The sequence below is a fragment of the Myotis davidii genome, unplaced genomic scaffold (assembly GCF_000327345.1).
Source record: "Myotis davidii unplaced genomic scaffold, ASM32734v1 scaffold616, whole genome shotgun sequence".
NCBI classification, from domain to species: Eukaryota; Metazoa; Chordata; class Mammalia; order Chiroptera; family Vespertilionidae; genus Myotis; species Myotis davidii.
Window position 1 is genome coordinate 2,594,027 of NW_006291965.1, and position 10,785 is coordinate 2,604,811.

Below are 10,785 nucleotides of genomic sequence, written 5' to 3' on the forward strand. Positions count from 1 at the left end.
CCTGCCCCTGCAGGAAGGAGACAGGTGAGATGGGGTAGGCTGAGGCCCATGCGGGCAGCGCGGACCTCCCCTGGTACCGCACGGGGACTCACTCTCTCTCCGGTGACCGCACGGCGAGGTGGAAGGGAAGCTCGCTCAGAGCAGTCAGCGCTGTCTGAGCAGTTTCCTCCGGGAAAGGGTTTGTTTGTGTGAATAGCTGACCTTCGATGTCTGTACATGGAGCGTCTGTGAAATCAGCAAATTAAAAGGCCGTGTGGTGATGAAAGAGGTGTCACCAGTGAAGATGGTGAGGACATCCGTGCCTCCGTGTTGCCCTCAGCAGAGAAGAACCCGGTGGGCAGCCCCATTAGGAAACAGCTGCCCTCCCAGGTGCCCCAGGCACTGCTCTGTGGAAGGGGAAAGTGTGACCGGCTCGGCCACAGCGCCCCCTGGCTGGGAAAATGTTACCACTGCTTCCAGCTGGATTGCCATAAGGGAACGGAAAGGTTTAGTGGGTTGTCGTATTGTTTTTGAATTCTAGACAACACACCCTTTTGCCTGCACCCGAGCAGATGCTCGCTCTCCCTCCCCCACCACCTGGGGGCGCTGCAGGGAATGCGCTGGGCCTCTCGGGGGCTTCCTGTTCGCATTGCTTATTTCTGTGTGTGTCAGGGCTCCCTCGACGGGTTTAACAAGCCGCTCTCATCCTGCCAAATCGTGCCTCACAGACTTTGATTGCAGTCACCCGGGAACTCGTTTGAAATGCAGGTTCCGGTTCATCAGGTCGGGGGTGGGGTTCTGGCTCCCGGGCGGTGATCACCAATCCCAGGTTGTGCTTTGAGGAAAAGCCTTGTAGTCCGTGTCTGGCTACTTCCATGCATGCTGACCTTCTCCCCCTAATTATAGGAAATAGAATACATTTCTAGGATGGAGTTACAGGTATTGAATTTTTTTAATTGCTTTCTTCCCTGGCTCTTAGTTTTCCCGTCATAATTCCCACAGCATAATGCTTGGTAGGCTAAGCATGTTCGCGGTGGGCCTGCTCACTGCCTCCATGGTCCTGCCCTCCTGATGGTTTTTTTTTCCTTTCTTTCTTAAACTAGAGCACTGCTCCCCCTTCTTTCCACAGGATCACCTGGTTCTGCTTGCCTGTTGCCATAGAGACCACTCTAGCTTCTCTCTCCTCCCCTCCCCACGTTCCTACCCTTACCCTCCCACCAGATTTCTTAATGTGCTGTGCCATTCCGCCGTTGTCATGGGGACGGAGTGACCATTCATTTCATTGGCACCTCCAATAAAATGGCAGCTCAGAAATGCAAGCTAATGGGGCCCAACTTGAAGCATTGATTAGGAACGGCCAAGCAAACGCATGGTCTGGTGGTTTCAAATTGCCACCTCGCTAAGCCTCGCCACACAGACCCATCCCCATCTAGAAATCTGTTCGCTGGGCGGCAAGTCAGGCCTCTTAAATCGGTTCACGCCGAAGGGAGCCCACCGAAGCACTGTGAACTCCTTAGGTGGCACTGGGGAAACAGTCCTTCTCTTGCTTTTTGTATGCTCTGCGAGGCACTGAGAGGCGCTCCTGCACCTCACAGACACACCTGAATAGCAGGTGTAAACATTCAGAGCAGGTGGCTTTGTCCGAAGGGCTGTGGTTCTAACGCACTCCTCTTTCAGCATTCTTTGCTCTTGCTGCCCACAAATTCCTGGTGTCATGGGGTGTGATTGTGGAGAGAGAGAGAGAGAGAGAGAGAGAGAGAGAGAGAGAGAGAAAGAGAGAGAGAGGAGTGAAGGAACTCAAGCCCTGTAGCTGCTCAGCCATGTGCCCCGAAGCCCTGTCCTGAGCTCCTAAGGCCCCGCTCCAGCCACTCCCAGTGCCTAGCACATTTCTTGGCACATTGCAAATGGTCTATATTTATTAAGTGAACGAGAAGAAGGAAGCCCTCAAAGGGAAAAGAAATACACGCACGAATGATGTCTGAGAAAACCCTCTGCCTACCTGTTTTTAATTTTAGAAATAGGTGTTGCTAAGCACAGTGTGGTGTCGGCAAACATATTTAGGAAAGAAAAAAAAAGCACAAGGAGGGGTGAAATCAGAAATGAGACCTGGAAGAGACGTTAGCGGGTGGCACCGGATGTTTTGTCGATGAGGAGACTGAGGGGAGGAAGGGCGCAGAGCGTCCGAGGCCCCAGGCCCATGGCAGCAGACAGACAGCTGGAGCCCAGGTCTCCAGACACAGCAGAGTCCTCTGCACCAAGCCCTGCTGTCGGCAGCAAAAGCCAGAGCTCTGTGTGGACGGTGGGCCTGCTGACCTGCAGAAGGCCAGGGAGAATCCCGCTCAGCTCATCCGCTGCTGCACTCGGAAATCATCATTTCTCAAACCAGAGCGGCTTCCCAGAGATGCTCCAGAAGCCGCGGGAGACGCTGGGAGCTGCTGCCTGTGTGTGTGCACCGAGTCACCGGAAGGCAGATTACAGCCGGTGGGAGGCTCACATCACACAGAAAACAGAGCAGCTCAGGAAACAGGCCGCGACGCTGGAGGTGGGAGCCTGAATGGAGCCCCTCTAAATGCACACGTGAGGGGACAAACTGGAACCGATTAAAGGCGGTGGGAGGCCCCAGCGGGGCCCTTGAAGAACCCTCACCAGGTAGGAAAGCCAGCTGAAAACACGGCCCACGCGAGGCTGGAACGGAAGCCGTGGGGCCCACGTTCGATCCTCTGCTGCTCTCCCTGGTTCCTGGGTGGAGCAAGCCTGACTCGTGAATGACAGGGTCCTTTCTTGGTCTGTGGAGGATCAGGGCTGAGGAGAAACGCCGTGGGTTTGAACCCAGACAGACCTGGGGTTGAATGTTGATGTGGGTGAACTTGGGTGTGTTGTTTGGTAGCTCTGAGCCTGTTTCTTTTATAAAATAGGCCTAATTATAGCTGCCATTTTATCAAGGACATGAGAGGAGACAGCTCCTGCGAGCCTCCAGGTCAGTGCCTGGAAGGAGTCAGGGTTCAGGGACAGGTGGCTCAGCAGGTTTCAACATCAGCATGGGTGTTGAGGGACAGGAGTCTCAGGGGCCCTCATACATGGTCAGACATACAGATGGCCGACCGGGCATCTGGCCAACCAACTCACCCACAAGCCTCACCCACACCCAACACTGCTGGCCCCTGTCCTACAGAGCACCCTGGCTGGTCCTGGACACCTGTCCCTCCTCGGGGGCTGGTCCTGGACACCTGTTCCTCCTTGAGGGCTGGTCCTGGACACCTGTCCCTCAGTGGCTGGTCCTGGACGCCTGTCCCTCAGTGGCTGGTCCTGGATGCCTGTCCCTCAGTGGCTGGCCCTGGATGCCTGTCCCTCAGTGGCTGTCCTGGATATGACCAGCCAAGAAAACAGTCCTGACTCGGGGGCTGGTCCTGGACGCCTGTCCTTCCTCGGGGGCTGGTCACGGACACCTGGCTTGCTCGGTGGCTGCTGGAGGAGAGGCTGCCCACCCACCCGCAGGCCCCTCGTATAGAAACAGCTTCCCCCTCCCCTCTGACCCTTTGGAGGGTAGGCACTGGGGCTGACCTTGAGCCTTTCCCATCAGCTGGCCTCCTCAGATGGAAGTCAGTGGGGCAGGCGTGCTGAGATCTGCCCACCTCAACCCGTGGAGCAGGGCCTGGGCAGCAGCGCCTCCAGCCAAAGGGTGCAAACCCATGTCTTTTTCTCTGTGTACATGACTGGAAACAAGTTGGGAAATGCCTGCTGTCGGCCATTTGGTCTGGACCCTCCGGCAGGCGCTCGCTGGGCAGGGCAGGCGCTCGCTGGGCAGGGCAGGCGCTCACAGGGCAGAGCAGGTGGTCTCAAGATCTGGGAGGTGGACCTTGATTTTGGGGCTGCACTAGTTGTGTCTGGCGCCTCCTTTAAAGAGGAAGCTCACAGTTGGTGGTAGGACCTGGAGGAGCCAAAGTGCCCCCCACTGAGGTGACTTCCTGAGCAGGCCAGGTCATTGCCGGGCGTGGCCAGGGGACAGGAGTGTGGGCCTGAGCTCAGGGTAGCGGAGAGTGGGTGGATGAAGCTCTGTAACGGGCTCTGAAACCGGGCCAGGTCCCCTTTTTATCTTTAAAAACCACCCTCCCCTCTGCACTCCATCCTGACTTAGAGGGTGGGAGTGACAGCAAGATCCTGTAACCTGACAACCCCCAGCCTCCCTCTCCCCTCCCCATCTTCCCAGCAGCGCCCTGTTCCTTCTCCTGGGGAGGCCTGGGGAGAGCCCTGCCCGCCCTGCTTTCCCAGCGCCTGGGGGACCTTGATGAACTCTAACAGGCACAGGGGGTGGGGAAGCAGGAGCATTCAAGCCTGGCGCATCGGGCCAGCTGCTGGGATTGGATGTCCTTTGCTTGAGTGTGCCTTTCGGAGAGAAAGCGTTTCCCACTGTCTGCCTCCTGACCAGGGGACACACTGCCTCCCTCACCCTCCAAACCGAGAGCACACGAGGCAGCTTGCCTCCGCATTGCAGGACGACCCCTTTCTTCAGGTCTCTGAACAGCCCACCTCCCAGAGTGAACACAGCGCCCTGGTAGCTGGTCTCTGCACAGGACGCAAGGGCTCCATGTGAGGCAGGGGGTTTCTCCCGAGCAGTGGACGGCGGGAACCTGGGAGTCCACGGAGTGACAGACCCTCACTGGGGCTCCTTTGCCTCCGGGGCTGCCTCCTGCCTTCCTGCCTGCCTGCCTGCGTGGTCGCCACATCCACGGTGCTTTGCTCGTTTTCAGGGCCTGAAGAACCAGGCGCGGGTGAAGCTGAACATTGTGAGGTGCCCGCCGGTGACCACCGTGCTGATCCGGAGGCCGGACCTTCGCTACCAGCTGGGTTTCAGCGTCCAGAACGGAATTGTAAGTACAACTCCACGCCCTTTTCCAAAAGCCAGATGCAAACGTGACACAGTTTGATATTTTAATTTTTAAAGCGGGTCCGTTCCCTGAAAGAATCCAGCGAGGAAGGGGATGGATGGGTGAAGGCAGGCTCGGCTTCCTCTTTGGACGGAGATCTGTGCCTTTCAATGTGAGGAGAGGGAGGCCCTGCTCAGAGCCCCGGCCTCAGAGCCCAAGGCGTGGTGGCCTCCCAGCTGCTAACGCGAGGTAGCTTGGGACGTACCAGCTCGGGCTTCCTTCCCCTCTAGCCTTGGGCATTGCCCCCTGTCCCCACCCTTGGCTGCTGCTGTCCCCATGCCAGGGTGTGGAGCACTAGGGGCGGGGACACTTCAAAGCTGCCTGTGATTCCAGCTCACGGCTCAGGCTGGCGGCCCTGCCCCATGTGCAGGACTAGTCTCTGCTTATATATATGCAAATATTGATTTCAGAGAGGAAGGGGGAGAGAGAAACAGCGAGACAGAGCCCACAACCCGCGCATGTGCTGACCAGGAATCCAACTGTGACCTCTTAGTTCATAGGTCGACGCTCAACCACTGAGCCACACCAGCTGGGCTGTGCTTTGCCTTTTAACCTCAGTTGGCACTCTGGGAATACAGAGTATTTGTATCCCTTGGATGTCGACCTTAAAATACTTCCTTTCTCCTCGTGGTAAAACACACACCTTAAATTGACCACTTAAACAATTTTGAAGCATAAAATTCAAGGGCATGAAGTACCTTCAGCAAGTGATGTGGCCATCACCCTTTCTAGACCTTCCCTCCATCACAGACAGAAACTCCCCCACTCAGTACCCGCTCCTCTTGCCCAGCATGCCTTTCTGCTCTCATCCTCATTCTGGGCGGTCAAGCTGTCCTCTGGAACCTCTTGATTTTCATCCTCCCAGATTAAAACAAAATTAAATTCTTTTTTCCTCCTTACATTTCAGTTAAGAGTTATAGGTAGTCAAAATGTTTTTTCCAGTATGTTTTAAGGTTTGGAAATACCCATTTGAAGTTCCCCGTGGGAGGTGAGACACCCAGCCCACGTTACCTGTTATCTGACCTCTGGGCCTGTGCAGCGTTGTTTGCTTTTCGGAGAGGAGCTCAGTGACCCCTTATCGGTTCAGTCTGACATCCTGTTTCCATCCATTTGTATGCCCGTTTGCTTTGTTCCTGTTTGAATAATATGAAAAGTTCAAACAGGATCCAAAGGTTCTTTCTTAGTAGAGGTGGGTCTGTCAGGCCTCATTCTCATTGACGTGTGGTCTGCACCTAAGGAACTTCTGACCAAGGGTACCTGGGGGGCTGCAGGTCTCCACCTGCTCACAGAGCAGGAGGTGTGTTGTCGCAAGAGTCTCATCTGCGTAGGCTTTTATTATTTTTTAGAATATATTTTCTTGATTTCAGAGAAGAAGGGAGAGAGAGAGATAGAAACATCAATGATGAGAATCATTGATCAGCTGCCTCGTGCACACCCCCTACCGGGGATCGAGCCTGCAACCTGGGCATGTGCCCTTGACTGGACTCGAACCTGGGACCGCAGGCTGACACTCTATTCACTGAGCCAAACCAGCTAGGGCTGCGTAGGCTTTTAAATAGCAGCTCACAGTCTCAGTGAAAAGTCAAGTTTGTAAATTCAGAACATATCCTTCTGGGGAAATTCTGACTGTTTTGGGTGTGAGGTGGAGGTGGCTATCCCCTGCGGTGCCCAGCCCAGAACCCTCCAAATGAGGAAGTGCAGGCTCCCTTCCGCCAGGGGCAGCCTCTGCCCTCCTGGATACAGCCCCGCCGCTGTCATTTCTGGGAGAAGGGCGTTTGATCGGGGCACTGAGCTGGGAAGGCCGGAAGGAGCAGCTCCCCTCCAGCTGGCCGCACTCTGGAACATGGAGTGGGGTTCCAGCCCCAGTTTGGCTCATGTCACTGTGACCCTAAAAAGTGGCTGCTAGCATTATACGTTTTGGCATTTGAGCCCCTGGTGATTGTGGGAAATAAAACTCACCTGTTTATTTCCCAGGTTACACAGGCTTGTTTGAAAACATTGGCAGCTCAGTGACAGCCCCCAACAGCTCTTTTTACGGAGACTCGGCTGGGATGAAAAGTAGGCAGGATTCCGCGTGCGTGAAACCCAGTGCCATGCCACGTTCCCTGTGCCATGTGGACGAAGGAGCTGGCCACGTGGGCAGACAGAATCCTGTTTCCTGTGAAGAGCAACAAGGAGATTTAAATGCACAAAGCCTGCCTGTGGCAGCCTGTCGAGGGCGAGGAGCAGGGCCTCCAGAAAGGACAGGCTCTGTCCCCATCCAGCTCCCCGCCCTCGAGGGGTAACCTGGCCTTTGTCTCTGACAGATCTGCAGCCTCATGCGAGGGGGAATAGCCGAGAGGGGAGGCGTCCGCGTGGGGCACCGGATCATCGAGATCAACGGGCAGAGCGTGGTCGCCACCCCGCATGAGAAGATCGTCCACATCCTCTCCAACGCTGTGGGGGAGGTAGGCGTGGGGGCCAGGACTGGGGTCCTCTGACGCCTGGCGCCTCAGGCCAGCCCTGACCAAGCCTGAGCACTCAGCAGCCAGAGCAGTCTGTCTCAGACCAGATTGGAGAGTCAGTGATGAAAGAGGTCTGAGAGCATCTCCCTGAGACAAGATCAAGTCCCCTGGAGGGTGATGTGCTCTCTTTCTCTTTTTTTTTAAATTCAGTACAACATCATAATTGAATATCTGTATGCGTGACAAACTGATCACCCCGAAAAGTCTAGTCCCGTGGTCGGCAAACTGTGGCTCGCGAGCCACATGCGGCTCTTTGGCCCCTTGCATGTGGCTCTTCCTAAGCCTTAATAACAATGTACCTACCTCTATAGTTTAAGTTTAAAAAATTTGGCTCTTAAAAGAAATGTCGATCGTTGTACTGTTGATATTTGGCTCTGTTGACTAATGAGTTTGCCAACCGCTGGGCTAGTCCATTCGTCACCATGGGCTGACGCCTGCCCCTCTGGTAACCACCTCTGTCCGGATCTGTGATTGTTGGGACCTTGAGGGTAGAGAGCTAAGTGAAATGAGTCAAAAGGAGAGAGGCAAACAGCACTCAGTCTCCCTTCTATGTGCAATCTGAAAGGAAACGAAGCAAAACAAAACCACCGCAGCGCCCCCTATTGGCTCGGATTTGTGCAGCTTCTCTCCTCTCCTGGGCTGCCCAACTGTTTCTCCCCAGCGAACCTCAGCACAGGGGCCTGGGAGATTTAAGTCTTAGAGTCAAGGCTCCTGGGCCAGCAGGTCTCCAGCGGGGGGTCCCTGGTCCCTGGCAGGGGCTGGGCCGGGGTCAGAAGGGCTGTTCCCAACTCATTTCCTGCACCACCCAGCCGGCGGGAGGGCAGCGGCAGGAGCGGTCAGCACCCGCAGGCACTTACTTCCATTTTAAGAATTCTCTCCTTTTTCCACAAAGGCCCGATGAGAACAAAAGCACTTGGCTGGGAAATAAACCTGACCCGGTCTTCATGGCTATCCTGTCCCGCCTCCCCCTAGCTTTCTAGAAAGCCTGTGGAGGCAACTTTTCCTGGAGGCCGGTTCCTGCTAGCCGTGGGGTTGGGAGGAATCTTCACACCCTCCCGTGGTGGCAGGTACCGCTCTCCCCCAGCCCTGGGCCCCGGAGCCTCCGCCCCTACCAACATCTGCCTCTGCCCTCAGATTCACATGAAGACGATGCCGGCTGCCATGTACAGACTGCTGACGGCCCAGGAGCAGCCCGTGTACATCTGAGGCCGCGCCCACCGCCCGGCGCTTGCATGGAGGACTCTCCTCGCTCGTGGTTGTGTTTCTCGTGCTGCATCTGTGTGCCCACTGAGACTTCCCCTCGTGCCCAGCATTCGGTCTGCACAGGAAGGAAGGAATCCGTCAAGACTTTGCTCTCTGTCTCTCCTGTTTACTTTTGTTTTTTTAATACCAGGGAAGTTTGTATGCACTCCCCTGAGGATGGAGAGCAGCCAGTATCCACCTGGTACCTGCCCAGGACTGGACTGTCCTGAGGGCATGCGGGGCAGGCACCGCCCAAGGGGGAATGCTCCCTTCCCAGGAGGGGCCGGCCTCTTAGAGGAGCTCAGAGGACAGCAAGCTGCTGACTCAGCAGTGCCTACAAGCCCATCACTGATCTCTGCTCTCCTCCAGTAAGTGTGTGGGAATACGGGGGTGACAGACCAGCCCACCATGTACGTGGGGCACCATCCATTATTTCTGCCCAGAATTTCTGAGCCGACCTAAGGCTCCTTTTATAGCTCCAATTTCAACACAATTGTTTTCTAATAGGAGCCCCTCCCCCAAGGATGTCACCATGTGTTGGCAATTCCTGGGACATCATAGCTTCTGGGTTGTCTTGAGGTTACACACTATTAGATGAACGTGGGCAGGTGCTGCCTGCCTCCATCCATGTCACCCACCTGTATGGACACACAGTCTTACATATATATCACCCTTCCCTCCTCCCTTCCACCCAGGAGGCACACAGAGCCCCTGGAGAACCCCCATTACCTCTGTCTGAGCCCCCCTCCCCTGGCTGCTGAGACCCTGGGGCTGGTCAGCTCTGTCCTGGGAGAGATGCCCTGTGGCTCAGGCCCAGCCCTGCCAGCACCATCTGGGCTCAGTGTTCTGGTGGCCGCCCTTCCCCGCTCACACACACTCACACACAGGGAGCCTGGGAAGGCAGGACTGCTCACCTGGAAGACGGGGATGCAGGTGCGTTTGTGTGACATTTGCTCCTCTGCTCAGGGCCACTAGGCAGTATTCAACCTGTGAACAGCCAGGAGAGCACATAAACCACAGAGCTAAGGGGACAATCATGACCTCAAGCTATGCCCGAGTCCCCAGCGTGCTCCCGAAACTTCCCCTTGCTGCCTCGTGGGTCTGAGCGTTTAATCGGTGTGGAGTGTTACGTGTTTTTTTTAAATCAGGTGCCTCATGTGTATGAGTCCTGTCTCAGTTCGGTGAAAATATTTTAGTAATTTTATTCTGAGCCAGTTTTTACTTATTCTTTGGTCCAAAGAACATTTTGTTTTCATGTGGATGGGGTGTGGCTTGGTTTTTGTCGTGTTTTGTTCATGACCTCCGCAGAGACGGGGAAGAGAGAAACTGATATATTTTATAATATTAATACAGTCCCTGTTCTCTGCACGGGGGATATTTACGTTGTGCTTGCGGGAGCAGGAAGCCGGTGAGCACGTGTTGGGTAGTATGTATTTATAGATCGAATGGGAGGGCGAAAAGCGAATATAAAAGATGAGGAGCAGGGGACTTGGACCAGACAGCTGTGTTCCGCCTGTTCTCTGGGGATCTCTGTACCTTCTGAGTCAGGAAAGCCGAATGTTTCAAAGCCATCAGCGGCGATGGCTCGCTCCTCACTCGGTGTGTGGTCAGCGAGCGCTGGGGAGGAGGGGCGGTGGGCAGTCAGGAACCCTGGGTCCCGGTTCCCACTTTCGAACTGTAGAGTGGCTGGTGCTGTAATGAAATATACAGTCATAGTTCCACGTTCCTCTGCCAGAAAGCGAGAGTGGTGAAACATGAATGCAGTGACATGGGTGGTATTTCAGGCCTCAGGAGCCTGGGGAATCCTCAGAGGGCTCACCCTGTCTGCCCCCGGGGTGACCACGGGGCCACCTGCCCAAGCGCCTGTTCGGAAGCCGCTGAGACGGGCCAGGGAAGGGAACTCTGCTAGCTTGTCCCTCTGCAGCCTCCCAGTAATTACAGGGGCGTGTCTTCACCCAAAGAGGGAGGAGAGAGAACCCCCTTTCTATGCTGCTGCACGGAAAACTTAGGAAGTTTGCCAGGGGCTGGAAAAGCCAACTTGATAAGCTCGCCTAGAGGAGTGGCATGGCCTTGCCTACGAGGAGGATCGTTCCCCACCACCCTCCTTCCCGCTATGAGTGGCCCCGTGCACACAG

General features: G+C 55.5%; 1 protein-coding gene across 1 annotated transcript in view; it reads left to right on the forward strand.

The window, feature by feature from the left end:
- Positions 1 to 9,854, forward strand: part of APBA1 (amyloid beta precursor protein binding family A member 1) — a gene marked incomplete at its 5' end in the record, with an annotated part of 61,438 nt that extends 51,584 nt beyond the window's left edge. The window contains 3 exons of the mRNA XM_006765304.2: positions 4,728 to 4,847; positions 7,211 to 7,351; positions 8,543 to 9,854. Coding sequence (XP_006765367.1) covers positions 4,728 to 4,847; positions 7,211 to 7,351; positions 8,543 to 8,614 — 333 coding nt within the window. The remainder of the gene's footprint in view (positions 1 to 4,727; positions 4,848 to 7,210; positions 7,352 to 8,542) is intronic.
- Positions 9,855 to 10,785: the final 931 nt, after the last annotated feature.